The 16226-nt window shown below is 44.6% G+C and overlaps 1 protein-coding gene across 1 annotated transcript in view; it reads right to left on the bottom strand.

The window, feature by feature from the left end:
- The window catches only part of LOC130283823 (mucin-17-like), a 240454-nt gene continuing 224228 nt past the window's right edge, over positions 1 to 16226 (bottom strand). Inside the window, exon 2 of the mRNA XM_056533361.1 lies at positions 1 to 801. Within this exon, the coding sequence (XP_056389336.1) occupies positions 165 to 801 (637 nt within the window). The 3' untranslated portion in view covers positions 1 to 164. The remainder of the gene's footprint in view (positions 802 to 16226) is intronic.

The following is a 16226-nucleotide window of genomic DNA, read 5'->3' as shown; positions in this document are numbered from 1 at the left end:
CACAGTAGAATTTGCTGCACTTTATTTTTATATAAATAATTATTTAATCTTTTCATCAATTTTTATAGGGTTTTCTTGTATTTGTTGGCAAAACGTTAAATATTCTCTGTACATGGGTGAGACTGTCCATAGACAAGGAAATCACAACCACCCCAACGTCCATTTTAACTTTCCAGTTCTTCCTTTTCCCATTCAAAATCCTGACCTGTCATTTGATAGAACATAGCATTAAAGGGTTTGTAAAACTTCTTTAGACGTTGGATCACATCGGGGTCAATTTTGGGATGAGTTCGACCCTTGGACTTTCCCAAACACCTGGGAGCCCCCGTGTCTTCTGGCTTCTTCAAACATGGAAAACCTTTAGTCTTATTAAAGTAGAAATGCTTATCTGTGATAATCCGTTGGAGACCCAAAAAATCTTGAACCTTAGCCAGTTCTTCTGCTGGGTTACTTATGAGACGTTCACCGCTAACAAAAAGGATTTGGGAAAGAGGAAAATACTGCATCCAACTTTCTAGATGGAGCGCATAGATACCTATCCGCAGTGCACTCCAGGAGGCATCGATCAGTCCCAGGGTCCTGTTTTTAAAGGCAAGGACCTCGAAAGTTGGAATTTCTGGTTTCTTGGAAAGAGTTTGTGTGTAGTCAGATATGGCACGCGTCACTGGGTTCCTCACCACCACGATAAGCTTGGTGTCTTTGGCCATTGAATGGATCCTTTGTGGAGCCTCATTTGTAACAAAGTAACTTGGTGTCTTCTCCATGGTTATTTGGCCATCGACTGTCCTTGGCATCAGATCTCTATACAAAAAGAAGGTGAAGAACATATTAATTTTGTACAAAGGAAGAAGAAAACATATTTTTTGACATTCTCCATTGCAGCCATTACAGTTTTTACTACGGTGCGGACTCAACTCCCAAGCTTGTAACATACTTTTGAGACCATCACATGATGTCCATCTTTTGTCACACATCCAAACCAATAAAACAACTATCATTAAAAAGATAGATGGACCTACATTAAACTTAAAGGGGTACTCCACTCCCAGACATCTTATCCCCTATCCAAGGGATAGGGGATAAGATATCTAATTGCAGGGGTCCCGCCGCCGGGGACCCCCGTGATCTCTCCTGCAGCACCCTGTCCATGAGTTGCACTTAGATAGGGGATAAGATGTCTGGGGAGGAGTACCCCTTAAAGTTTTCCATATGGACTGTGAAGGTTTGTCATCTGTGACAGAGATACCTATCCATATCATCTGATGGGGTCTAAGTGAATGGTCCAACTTTGAACCTGTTGTATCATAACCACTTCATCAGTGCATGGTTAACTTTGTACAAGCTATATATCTTCACACCTTCTATGTTATCCCCTGATGAACCCCCAGATATTATATAGAGGGGAAAACGTGTCGGATTAAAGAGTGTGTCACAGGAATTGTATGTGTGTTGGTCACTGGATAATACAGGGGGCAGCATTGCCTACTCAAATTCATCTACTGTACCCGATACATTGATTTTTTTGTGACAGTTAGTGACACCCGTTTCTTCTTGCATACCCTCTGGAGTGTACGTTCATGCATAGTTTTTTTGTGCATTTGCATGGACCTATATTTAAAAGGCATCTTGAAGAAAAGTTACATATTATGTAGGACCTTTTATCCTTCTTTAAGTGATTGATCTTTTGCTTCATAGAATTTATATTTTAATGCAATAAAATACTAGTCCCTACCACCGGTAGAAAAATGCTTTAAATTTTCCTATTGCTGGGATTGGATGGAGCCAAATTTATAATTGTATGTTCCGGGTTTTAAAAAATTTGCCACATCTACACCTAATGCCCCAGACAAAAAGAATTGATAAATTCCCAGCCTTTGTGGGAACATTTCCTAAAGGGCATAGAAAGTCCCCAAGTGAGACTCGGGGGAGAGGAGATGAGAGCTCGCAGCAACCAGCATCAATAATTTTTATTGTCCCCAATGCTATATTATACTTATACATGGACACAGATCGCTGCGGTACATTGTGAATAGAATTGCTCTTTAATGTACAGAGATCAAAGACTGGCATAATAAACCTGAAATAGCTGACGTGATTACAAGTCACTAAGCCAGTCAAGCATGCTGTGTGTCCTATAACTATGCTGAAAGCTGACATTTAAAACACAAAAAATGTTTTCTTATTCCCTGTAGGGGCAAATAGTTCTACAGCGGAAAGTTAGGAGAAGAATGAACCGTGCATTTCATATTCCGGATTTACAATATGAATAGTGTTGTTGTTCTTGCGTCGTATCCATTTCATCAATCAACCGAGGAGAAAAAAACAGATGCATTAAAACTACAGTCAAATTCCAAAAATTCTAATAAACAGCAAGTTTATAAGCATCAGCTCCACTATCTTTGTTTTTCATTGGTTGGGCATGCTAATAATAGTGGCTTACAGAGCTATGTGTGTCATGACCATGATTTCCAGACCAGTCCTCATATCCCTCACTCAAATCCCATCCTCATATCCTGTCCCCATATCCCATCCCCATATGTCTCGTCCCCATATTCCACTCCCATATCTCGTCCTCATATCCGGTCCTCATATACTATACCCATATCTCGTCCACATATCCTGTCCCCATATCCTGCCCCACATCTCGTCCCCATATTCCACCCCCATATCTCGTCCTCATATCCCGTCCCCATATCCCATCCCCATATCTCGTCCTCATATCCCGTCCCATATTCCATCCCCATGTCTCATCCTCATATCCCGTCCTCACATCCTATCCCCATATCTCGTCCTCATATCCTGTCCCCATATCCTGCCCCACATCTCGTCCCCATATCCCACATCTCGTCCTCATATCCCGTCCCCATATCCCCTCCTCATATCCCATTCCCACATCTCGTCCTCATATCCCGTCCCCATATCCCATCCCCACATCTCGTCCTCATATCCCGTCCCCATATCCCATCCCCACATCTCGTCCTCATATCCCGTCCCCATATCCCATCCACATATCTCGTCCTCATATCCCAACCTCATATCCTGTCCCCATATCCCATCCCTATATCCTGGCCTTACATCCCATTCTGATATCCGGTCCTTAAATCCCAACCTCATATCCCAACATAATTTCTTGTCCCCATATGCCATCCCCATATCTCGTCCCCACATCTCGTCCTCATATCCCCTCCCCATATCCCATTCCCACATCTCGTCCTCATATCCCGTCCCCATATCCCATCCCCACATCTCGTCCTCATATCCCGTCCCCATATCTCGTCCTCATATCCCAACCTCTTATCCTATCCCCATATTCCATCCCCATATCCTGGCCTTACATCCCATTCTCATTTCCGGTCCTTAAATCCCAACCTCATATCCCAACATCATTTCTCATCCTCATATCCCATCCTCATAACCAATCCTCATATCCTGGGCACCGCATATAAGTCAAGTTTCACTAATTTCCCTCTGCTGAATATACCAAGATGTGCATGCCTCCTAGTAAATCCAGCATCTCTACGGCTGCCCTTGGGCACATGACTGAAGCATTGGCTAACTATTAGCTGGCGTATATTTCTGCAAACCAGCCCTAAAGATAAATATAAGGAGGGAGCTCATCTCCATAGGAGGTCGAAACCCCTTCATGCTCCCTTGGCACACGCGATGTATGTCCTCAAAAAGTAGCACATTTACACAAAAATGGCAATATTTCAGCAATATTGACATTTCTGACAGTCCTCAATTGCTTTTACCTGGTAAACTGCACAACACCCAGAATTCAGAGCAAACGGCATAAAGAGAACTGTAACATTGTCACATCCGTCGTCACCATCTCAGGTCCCCCTTATTATCACGTGAATGAAATCCAAGTCAAGATGTTCAAGAAGAAATAAACAGAGGACTCACCATGAGCTGTCTTGGTAGGTGCTCCTTTTACTCAGCTACTAAAGATACAATTCAAAGGGCAATGAGTATGAGACAGACAGGTGAAGAAGGGCAACGGTCTGATTCATGCTTGTCAGCGTTTCATCAGGCATGAAACAGATTGTTGCCCAGAAAACGTCTCTTGCCTGTTGAACTTTGAATTGTATCTTTGGTGGTTGAAAAAAATTAGCACCTAGCAAGAAAACTCATGGTGAGTACCCTGTTCTTTTCTTTGTAAACATCTTGGTTATGTGAGTATGAGGGGTATTCCAGGATTTATTGTATTTGACTATGCTACAGGGGCTGTAAAGTTAGTGTAGTTCATTATATAGCGTCTGTACCTATGTGTGCCGGTGGTCTCGCAATTCTTATGTGATTTTTGCCCCAATGTTTATTTTTAACAACATACAAAATGAGTGCCATCTCAGGTTTTGCCAGGTTGCAGTGTGGACTGAGACACTACATCACTAGTTAGGTGATAAAATGGAGCCTAATTGATTCAATGGGTGGAGCGACCACTGAGTGGGAAGGAGATCATTCTGCAAGGAATTGTAGTTTTGCAACAGTTGGAGGCACCCTGGATAGAAAACACTGGTCTATTGCATGGAAGGGAGCACAGGTGTATTTCAATGGGTGGGGTAGCTAATGTGTGGGAGGGAGAAAATTGACCTCACACCTACAAACGAGGAATCATGGGACTTGTAGTTGGAGGGAGGAAACTCCAACAGGAAGTAGCCAGTTCACAAAACGGAAGCAGGAGAGTTATGATTGACTCAGAACATAGCCATTTAGCTCCACAACAAGCATGGATCCTTCCTAAGCATGTCCATTACTGTCTGACAGGTAAGTACTAAAATCCCCTTATGGGGGATAACCCCTATAAGGGCTGAGCTGTGAATGGATCATTGTCTAAAAGCATCTTGCAAATAACCTGTCCCTATCATCAAGCATATAATATTTTTTACAGATATTATGTTTTTGCCTCTGAAAGCATTTTTATATACTTGTTCATAAAAAGTCATATTCATTTATAGGCAGTCAGAGAAAAAAAACACCCCGCCTGAGTAGTATATAAATGGTGTCCTGAGCAGAAAGGTCAGTCATGCGAGAGCCGAACATCAGGTTCTGCAGACAGATTTGATTTGATTTTATTATTTTATTTTACTTTGTTCTGTTTTATTTCCTATTGCAATGAACTCCAACCTAGGTAGCTTTTGGGAAACTGCAACGTGTAGCATGTTCCGACGGGGCATGCTGGGTGTTGTAGTTCCCCCATCCTCCTATCCCGACCTCCTATCTCGACCTCCTATCCCGACCTCCTATCTCGACCTCCTATCCCGACCTCCTATCTCGACCTCCTATCCCGACCTCCTATCTCGACCTCCTATCCCAACCTCCTATACCGACCTCCTATCCCGACTGTCACGATTCGGCTAGCTGGATGTGGATCCTCTGTGTCAGCGAGGGATTGGCGTGGACCGTGTCGGTGGACCGGTTCTAAGATGCTACTGGTATTCACCAGAGCCCGCCGCAAAGCGGGATGGTCTTGCTGCGGCGGTAGCAACCAGGTCGTATCCACCGGCAATGGCTCAACCTCGCTGACTGCTGAGAAGGCGTGGGACAAAAGGACTAGGCAGAGGCAAGGTCAGACGTAGCAGAAGGTCGGGGCAGGCGGCAAGGTTCGTAGTCAATTTGGATAGCAGAAGATCTGGAAACACAGGCTTGGACAACACTAAACGCTTTCACTGGCACAAGGCAACAAGATCCGGCAAGGGAGTGCAGGGGAAGTGAGGTAATATAGCCAGGGAGCAGGTGGAAGCTAATTAGGCTAATTGGGCCAGGCACCAATCATTGGTGCACTGGCCCATTAAATCTTAGAGAGCTGGCGCGCGCGCGCCCTAAGGAGCGGAGCCGCGCGCGCCAGGACATAACAGCCGGGGGCCGGGACAGGTAAGTGACTTGGGATGCGATTCGCGAGCGGGTGCGTCCCGCTATGCGAATCGCATCCCCGCCGGCAATGTCAGTGCAGCGCTCCCGGTCAGCAGGTCTGACTGGGGCGCTGCAGAGAGAGGAACGCCGCGAGCGCTCCGGGGAGGAGCAGGGACCCGGAGCGCTCGGCGTAACACCGACCTCCTATCTCGACCTCCTATCCCGACCTCCTATCTCGACCTCCTATCCCAACCTCCTATACCGACCTCCTATCTCGACCTCTTATCTTGATCACCTATCCCATCCTCCTTTATCGTTCTCATATCTCGACCTCATATCCCGTCCTCAAATCTTGTTCTCCTATCTCGACCTCCTATCCTGACCTCTGAGTTTCAAGTTAATATCTTTAGCTGTTTGGAAGTGATGCTGGAACATACACACATGCACACATTGAGTTATATATATATATATATATATATATATATATATATATATATATATATATATATATATACTAGCTGAGTACACGGTGCTGCCCGGTTTTTCCTTCCTAATCCTTGTTGTGGAGGAAAATAAACAAAGGAGGAAGCTTTTGACTTCATATCCCATTCTCATATATTGTTGTCATGTCCCGACCTCCTATCCCGTCATCATATCCCTTCCTCCTATCCCGTCCTCCTATCTCGTCCTCCTATCCCGACCTCCTATCCCGTCCTCCTATCCCATCCTCCTATCCTGTCCTCCTTTCCTGTCCTCATATCTCGATCTCCTATCCCGTCCTCCTATCCGGTCCTCCTATCCCGACCTCCTATCCCGTCCTCCTATCCCGTCCTCCTAACCCGTCCTCCTATCCTGTCCTCCTACCCCGACCTCCTATCCCGACCTCCTACCCCGTCCTCCTATCCCGTCCTCCTTTCCCGTCCTCATATCCCGACCTCCTATCCTGTCCTCCTATCCGGTCCTCCTATCCCGACCTCCTATCCCATCCTCCTCTCCCGTCCTCCTATCCCGACCTCCTATCCAGTCCTCCAATCCTGACCTCCTATTCCGACCTCCTACCCCGTCCTCCTATCCCATCCTCCTATCCCGTCCTCCTATCCCGTCCTCCAATCCCGACCTCCTATCCCGACCTCCTACCCCATCCTCCTATCCCATCCTCCTATCCCGTCCTCCTTTCCCGTCCTCATATCTCGACCTCCTATCTCGACCTCATATCCCGTCCTCCTATCCCGTCCTCCTATCCGTCCTCTTATCTCGACCTTCTTTCTCGACCTTCTATCCTGACCTCCTATCCCGACCTCCTATTCCGACCTCCTATCCCGTCCTCCTATCCCTTCCTTCTATTCCGTCCTCCTATCACGTCCTCCTATCCCGACCTCCTATCCCGTCCTCATATCCCGACCTCCTATCCCGACCTCCTATCCCGACCTCCTATCCCGTCCTCCTATCCCGACTCATAATATTTGTACCAGGTATTGAAATATCTACAGCCGTACGGAAGTTATGTGGGAACATACATTTCCCATTGATTTGCATGGGACTTTAAACAAAAACCCTGACCTTCACACATGGGGGTAGTTAAGGGTTAAATTAACTATCCTATATTTTAAGTGGACATATAAGTAACATGTGACCAAGTATTATAGAAATATCTCCAGCCGTTTGGAAGTTATGCAGTAACATATATTTCCCATAGACTTGTATGGGACTTTAAACATAAACCCCAGCCCTGGCAAATGGAGGTGAGTAAGGGTTAAATCACCTATCCTATGTTTGTTGTTGACATAATAAGTAACATGTGGCCAAGTTTCATGTTAATATCTTTAGCCGTTTGGACGCGATGCTGGAACATACACACATACATATACACATACATACATACATACATACACAGATTGAGTTTTATATATACGTATAGATATATAATAGAGACCTACCCATTTTACAGAGCTTATGTTTGTCATAGATCAACGACTGTCCGGGCATGCTGGGAGTTATAGTTTTGCAACAGCTGGAGGCACCCTGGTTTGGAATCACTGCCATAGATGGTAATATCATTCAGTGTTATCACTCAGTGTTATCGGCGATCTGCTGGTAGCAGAATCCCTCAACAGGTCAGACCTAGGACCCGCACGGATCAGAGGAGAGAACCTCAGACAGCCATTCAAACTAATCGGACCCCCACATGTATGTTGCAGGGGTTTCGATTGGTTAGGAGGAAAGTCATTGTGACACTTAAAGGGGTCCTGTGGAAATCATTTTTTTTTTTTTTTTTTTTAAATCAACTGGTGATCCTTCCAGTACTTTCACCATCTATATCCTAAAGAAATTGCCATTATCATAGCTAAATGTAACGCTAACTGTTATTATTAATAACAACAATAATAATAATAATAATAATAATAATAATAATAATAATAATAATAATGTATATAGCACCAATGTATTTCTCAATGTCCCCAATGGGGCCCAAATCTAAATTCCAAATTCTTCACTTTGTTGTCTCAGTGTATGACTTGCTGGCTCTTCTTCTTGCAGCATGCCAGCACAATGTGGCCCTCATACTGCTCTAGCAGTTTGTGTAGAGCTGTGCATGTGACAGTGATATGTACACATCGCTAGTCACTTACACAATATTGGAAGTCTGTACAAACAGAGGTGCCATGGAAACTTTGTAAATGAAGGAATTACTCCTGTCAAAATCTGATAGAAATCCTCTGCTTACTTACTGAACAGTAAGCCAGTAATTCTTTTTGCATGGCTGGATTACTGTTAGTAGATTTCTTGGACCAGGAGCTCTCTAGCCAACCAAGGGGATGTGAGCAAGTTTACCAAGTCAACATGGCTCAGTATTAGGCAGCCAGTACCCAATGAAGGCACTATACATTTTTATCATTCATCAGCCACACACGTCTTCTTACTCACAAACAATTGTTAAACCTATCAAAACCCTGTGATCCGCCGACAAATGAGTGTTTGCTTGGTCATCGGTTATCATCTCCATGTAACAGAGCCTTGTTTCTCTTATTCATTCTCATCTTGAATCCATAAGCTCTATTAAAGGGGTACTCCACCCCTAGATATCTTATAAGATGTCTGATCGCGGGAGTCCGCCACTGTGGACCCCCGCAATCTCCCTGCTGCCCCCGACGTTTGTTTAGAGTGTCGGGTGAAGTGCCAGAGGCTTGTGACATCACGGCCATGCCCATTCATGATGTCAAAGCCACACCCCCTCAATGCAAGTCTATGGGAGGGGACATGACGGCCATCACGCCCCCTCCCTTAGACTTGCATTGAGGGGCGTGGCCGTGACAACCCGAGCGAAGCATGCCCATGACGTCACGAGCCTCCCCCCACATCACCAGTCATCCAGCATGGAATGAATTTCACCCAGTGCACCGGATGTCTGGGGTCCCGTAGCCGTGATCAATCGCGGGGATCCCCAGTGGTGGGACCCCCTGATCATACATCTTATGCCCTTTAAATCAGTTATTCGCTATCAAATCTGTCCTGAACGCAGCATCCAGGCTCATCTTTCTGTCCGGCCATCACACCAATATCTTTACCCTGTCTCACTATGACACAGTTGCTTATCCACTATAGAACGCCATTTAAACCTATCACCTCTGCCCACAAAGCTCTACCAAGTGCTGCACCATCCTACATCTCCTCCCTCATCTCTGTCCCTCCCAACGATCTAAAACTAACATCCTCCATGAGCCAAACTTTCCACCCCCGCCTCGTAGACTGATAAATTCCCAACAGTTCAAAACTTTCCCAAATCTTTCTTTCCTTTCCCCATCCTACTGCACTTCATACCTGTACATACACAGACACTGGCTGGTAACCGGAACGGTTAAACATTTGCTTAAAACAATTTTTTTCCTTTTTTTTTTTTGAAAATGCCGATGAGCCATAATTTTAACGGTAAAATAACCTCGTTGCGACAAATTTAATATACGTCCGTGCAAATTTTAATATTACCATTTTCAACGTCTGCTGTTGAATCAGTCTCTTCAGTAACAGACGGCGAGATATTTGATACCGCTCCAAGATGTCAAGCCATTTACTCAACTGTGATTAAAAAAAAAAAAAAAAAAGCGAGCGAGCACCTTGCACCGCACCATATGTAATATAATCTCTGACACTGGCACAGAGTCATTTTACAGAGATTGCACGGCTCTGCTTGCTTTAGCAGAATCCTCTGTGTTCATCTGCACTTTACTTAATAGGCTGAGTCTGACGGACAGGGCGCAGATGGGATGTGCTGGGCCAGCATTCGGGAACGGCCACTTGAGCAGTCATTCTTCGCTGTATCCAATGAGCTGCCTATTAGGTGTTGGGTGATTGGGAATTTCTCTGTGTATATTTGGCCATGGGATAAGGTAGGACAGTGCTGTGTATGGATGATGGATGAGGTTTGGCAACGGCTCTTGCAGTAGTTTCAGAAGCATAATTTCCAGTCCCCTTAGCATCGGCCATGGTGGAAAATAACAGCATTAAACCAAAACTTTCAAGTCGCAGTGATTGATGGGCCGGAGTAACATTGCTGCCGAGCACATATCTGTAAATACAATGCCACCCTGCGTCACTTACTGCTAAAGCGCTGCGGTGAACTGTCTGCGGCACGTCTCATCTTCTCATCCTTATTTATAGGATGTCTTGCTTAAAGGGGTACTCCGGCCCCAAGACATCTTATCCCTTATCTAAAGGATAGGGGATAAGATGTCTGATCGCGGGGGTCCCACCGCTGGGGAACCCCATAATCTAGCATGCAGCACCCACCTGTAAGCACTGCAGGAAGCGCTAGAGGCTCTCAGTGTTATGCCTCCCGGCCCCACCCCATCCCATTGACTTGCATTGGGGGGGTAGGGCGTGACGTCACAATATTCCGTCCCCGTGTATTGTGTTTTGCCAATTAAAGGGGTACTCCGGTGGAATATATATATATATATATATATATATATATATATAGTTCGAAGGAAGACACGACACTCCAATATGGCATACAAAAAGGGATTTATTCACCCATCCAGTCACAAGTGCTACGTTTCGATCTGCTCAATGAGACCTTTCACAAGGCTTGTGAAAGGTCTCATTGAGCAGACCGAAACGTAGCACTTGTGACTGGATGGGTGAATAAATCACTTTCTGTATGCCACATTGGAGTGCCGCTTTTTCCTTGGAACTACATTTTCATGGGACATTGAGCCTTGCCCTGAGACGCAGAGCACCCCCCTGGACCTAGAGTCTGAGCACAGTTTGTAATGACTTCTATTAAAAAATCTTATTCATTCCAGTACTTATCAGCTGTGTATACTACAGAGGATGTTATTTTCTGTCTGATTACAGTGCTCTCTGCTGACACCTCTGTCCATGTCAGGAACTGACCAGAGCAGGAGAGGTTTTCTATGGGGATTTGCTCCTACTCTGGATAGTTCCTGACACAGACAGAGGTGTCAGTAGAGAGCACTATGGTCAGACTAGAAAGAACCTCACAACTTCCTCTGGAGCATATAGCAGCTGACAAGTACTGGAAGGATTGCGATTTTTTTAAAGAAGTAATTTACAAATGTGTTTAACTTTCTGGCACCGGTTTATTTAAAAAATAGAAAAAAGTTGTTTTCCACTGGAGTACCTTTTTAAAAGCAGAAGCCTATATATATATATTTCATTTACAGTATATTATTGAGCGTACATTGGATGAAGATGATTGGAGGTATGGAGGAGATAAACAGGAAAGTATGCGAGCGAGCGCTGTGTTCTTATTAATGCAAAAATATGAGGATGAAATGCGACAGCAGAAGTGAGTGTGATTATTCTCGAAAAAAACGTATGAAAGCTAAATGGCATTGCTTGGATAATTCCGGGCCCTATAACTGACAAGAAGAAGGATTAGACAGATTATAAATAGCAGAGAAATGAAAACAATTAGAAAGAGGGAACGGGGAGGCAAGTTAAAATAACTGTGTGCTGCCACCGAAAAAGCCTTTTTGTCAATCACATTTAGAGTGGAAATATAATGAAAGAATAGATTTCCCCGAAGGATGTTCCACTGGATTGGGCATAGAGGAGAGGAGCATGTGCTGTAACTGCAGGTTTATATCCCGGCCCCAACCGGAGGGAGGACTGGCTGTAATGATGGCGGGTGACAGCTTGTCTGGGGCCTGGATTTTACAAGCATTGGAAATAATCAGGAACCTGTGGTCACTGCTGTCAGTCACTGTACGGGGATGTTGGGATGGGGTCACCGGGCTACCTATGAATTTACAAGCTGTAATATGACAGTGGATTTAGTAGAGATGAGAGCGCAGTGACAGGCGGTCCGTGCCGGGGGATATTATGGCGTACCACCAAGACGCAGACAAAATATAGACGTAACTTTATGCTCCCGGCCACCGATGTAAAATCTGTGATGATACTGGGTTGGATATGTTATGGAATATCTGCATCTGTAGCATTCCTGTAATTCTACAGCAGAAAATCATGGTTTTGTTGTGGAAAAAAAAATCAGGGTACTTCAAATCCAGTTGCAGATCGGCAGAATTTGAAAATTGAATATCCTGAGCCTGTTACGGTGTTGATCATCCGTTTTTATTAAAGGAGATCTCCAACGAAAATTAACTTATCCCCTATACACAGGATCTGAGTAGCTGACAGCAAGGGGGGGGGGGTGTTCGACCACTGGGGCCCCCCACAATCGCCGGGCCCAGAGCTCAATGAGGAGCGCGTGCTGCAGCTGGCACACGCTCTGTTCATTTCTATTGATGCGCAGAAAAGATCCGAGTACAGCTCTCAGGCTTCATCGGCACTTCTATAGAAATATATGGAGCACGTGCAGTCTACCGGTAGACGACACACGCTCCTCAATGAGAGCATCAGGGTCCCATTCTGGTGATCGCAGGAGGGCTCCCCCCCCCCCCCCCCACCATGATCAACTACTTATCCCCTATCCTGTGGATACGAGAATTTTTTTTTTACTTTACTAGTGAACTACTGTAAGGCCAACATTTTTCACTTCCTCTAGGTAACCTACAGACAGTAAGGCCACGTTCACACAACAGAATTCCCAAGCAGAATCCAGCATAAAAAATCCTGCCCAGAAATTCTGTTGCAACAGAATATTATTGCAGAATTGTTTTGATGGCAATACCAATCCTGGTCCCTGCCGAATAAATTCACATGTTAAGTCTTTCGGCCAAACCCACTCTGAAATGCATTACGACATGTCTATAGAGCAGTCCTACTGCATGTTCTAGCCAGAACCCGATATTTGTGGAATGTCTGCCCCTTTTTATTCCAGGCAGACATTCCGCAATATTTCCGCCATGGGAACGTGGCCTAAGTGGGATTAAAAAATGTAAGTGTCTTGCCTGTGGTTTGTAACCATGCAGAAGATTTAGCTTAAAGGGGTACTCCGCCCCTGGCATCTTATCCCCTATCCAAAGGATAGGGGATAAGATGTTAGATCGCCGCGGTCCCGCTGCTGGGGACCCCCGGGATCATTGCTGCGGCACCCCGCTATCATTACTGCACAGAGCGAGTTCACTCTGTGCGTAATGACGGGCGATACAGGGGCCGGAGCAGCGTGACGTCATGGCTCCGCCCCTCATGACATCACGGCCCGTCCCCTTATTGCAAGTCTATGGCAGAGGGCGTGACGACTGCCACGCCCCCTCCCATAGACTTGTATTGACGTGGGTGGGCCGTGACGTCACGAGGGGCGGAGCCGTGACGTAATGATGCTCCGGTCCCTGTATTGCCCGTCATTACGTGCAGAGCGATCTCGCTCTGTGCAGTAATGATGGCGGGGTGCTGCAGCGGTGATCCCCGGGGTCCCCAGCAGTGGGACCCCGGCGATCTGACATCTTATCCCCTATCCTTTGGATAGGGGATAAGATGTCTAGGGGCAGAGTACCCCTTTAAGGGTCTATTCACACGTACAGTATTCTGCACAGATTTGATGCTCAGGATTTCAAGCTGTGTTCAGTTTACATTGAAATCTGTAGCAGAAAATCCTGCGCATCAAATCTGCACAGAATACTGTACGTGTGAATACACCATAAAGGGGTACTCCGTTCAATAGTTTTTTTTTTTTCTAAACCAACTGCTGCCAGAAGATTAAACATATTTGTACATTACTTCTATTTAAAAATCTTAACTCTTCCAGTACTTATCAGCTGCTGTATGCTCCGCAGGAAGTTCTTTTCTTTTTGAATATATTTTCTGTCTGATTACAGTACTCTCTGGTGACACCTCTGTCCAGGTCAGGAACTGTCTAGAGCAGGAGAGGTTTGCTTTGGGAATTTTCTCCTGCACTGGACAGTTCTTGACATGGACAGAGGTGTCAGCAGAGAGCACTGTGGTCAGACTAGAAAGAACCACACAACTTCATCTGGAGCTTACAGCAACTGATAAGTACTGGAAGGATTAAGATTTTTAAACAGAAGTAATTTACAAATCTGTTTAACTTTCTGGAGCCAGATGAAGGCCACCAAAGATTGCATCAACAACGTCCATACAAATGGTTCGTGAATAGTTCTTCTTTTCTACAGCCCTAAATAATCACTGGTAGCTTGGCATCATGAGGGGGTTGGCATGGTCCACCAAAGGATCTGAAGTCTGACTCCATAATAAGCTACTAAAACAGTGCCACCAAAGGTCCAGCAGATTACAAGTCCATTTGGAGGGGACTTTGGAGACAATCCCATTCCAGTAGGGTCTAAAAAGAACATAGATTTGCTTCATTCAGAAGAACCTTTGGTCTTCGAAGCCAAGGTTGCCTTCCCAGCTCTCCGGCTACATTAAAGCAAAGTGTTATTTCATTGCATTTCCATGTGTGATAAGGTAGACTTGGCCACCAAGTATTTGATGCCAGACCAAAACCCTTGTTTTGCTAAACCCATGCGAAACTAAAACAGATTGGGATTAGACTGTTCATGCTGTTCCTTTGACTGCCACAGCAAGACGTCCTTTCTACTTCAACTTGTTAAAGTGTTTGAAAATACCTTGTTAAAGTGATTGTTCTTTGAGGTCTTCCAGATGTTTTTCCCTTCATTGTCCATTATACAAAGACTTAGTCACACTTCAAACCCATTCTGCTTAGAGAGTCTAAGACCCCCCCCCCCCCCCTCTCTGAGCCGCTTCTTGGCGAGCCAACAAATTCACCTCAATCCTTTTTCGAAAGAAAGTGTTTTTGAGAGCTTTCACTGAATACACTATACAACTGGGTCCATTTGTGGCACGCGAGAAGGCTTTTTATTGCCAAAGTCATGGGTGGATTATATTAATCCAGATTATATTGTTTATTTGAGGAATCCCAGCTGTCATTTATCTGTGTGTGGCCAGAGAACTTGTTAATTTGATAAGATTTGCCCGCCATTGAGTAAGATTATCCTCCAAAAACAGATCCATTTTCGGGGAGAGCATTGACGGCGCTATGTTCTGAGCTCCTTTGGTGTGAAATGAATGGGTTTGAAGTGCTTTATAGGGTCTTAAATCAACATTAACATAATTATACAGTTTTGTTTGTGCGCGGCTACGATTGCCTAATGTACAAAGTAATCCACGCACAAAGGCCAAGAATTCATAAACTAATCTGCCTGTAAAAACACAGTACTTAGCGTTATAGTAAATACATCCAACGTTCAAGGCTCCAGAAAAACCTTTATTTTCATTCCCTGCCACTAATGTTCCTGTTAAAAGAGGAGCCATTACAAAAGTTGGCATAGAAAACATGTTGAATTACATGTCTAGCTTCAAGTTCAAATTTTTATTGATCCAGTTCTGAAAGAAAATCAAAAAATTACTATTGTTAAAATCAAGTTTTTATGTTCAATATATATTTTTTTTATATTTTTTTTCTTATTTTCCATTTGACTATCTATATTTTCAAAAAATCCTATAAGCTTGTAGTTTCCATTCTCACCACTAGGCCTTAAATGGGCATTGTCATTTAAAAATTATTTTGCTATTGCGATCCTTATGGTAAATAAGAAATCTTTCTAATGTACTTTGTTTAAAAAAAAAGTTTTCTATGTTTTATTTAGGTTTAAAAAAGCTGCCACTAGGTGTCTCCCTACTTGTCCAGAGCACATTTCCCCCTATCTCTTGCACAGAATTTGGACGTAATAGAAGTCCAAAATCAGGAAATGCAGTCTGGAGTGCTGAAGGGTGTGTGTGTGAAGCCTTAGCCAAACATAGCTCATCTCACACTGAACTGCTCTGGGCTGTGTGTAGCAGAATGAGGGAGGAAGTTCTCCCCTGAATGGCTTCAGATGATGTCACGCCTGTTGGGGAACGCCCCCTTCCCAGTCTGTGAATCTGACTGAGACTGAGCAGAAAATACAGAGCAATATCAAGGTAGAAAACTA

The sequence above is a fragment of the Hyla sarda genome, chromosome 8 (genome assembly GCF_029499605.1).
Source record: "Hyla sarda isolate aHylSar1 chromosome 8, aHylSar1.hap1, whole genome shotgun sequence".
NCBI lineage: Eukaryota > Metazoa > Chordata > Amphibia > Anura > Hylidae > Hyla > Hyla sarda.
Note: the sequence above shows the minus strand (reverse complement) of the source record. Positions and strands in the feature narration are given on the sequence as shown.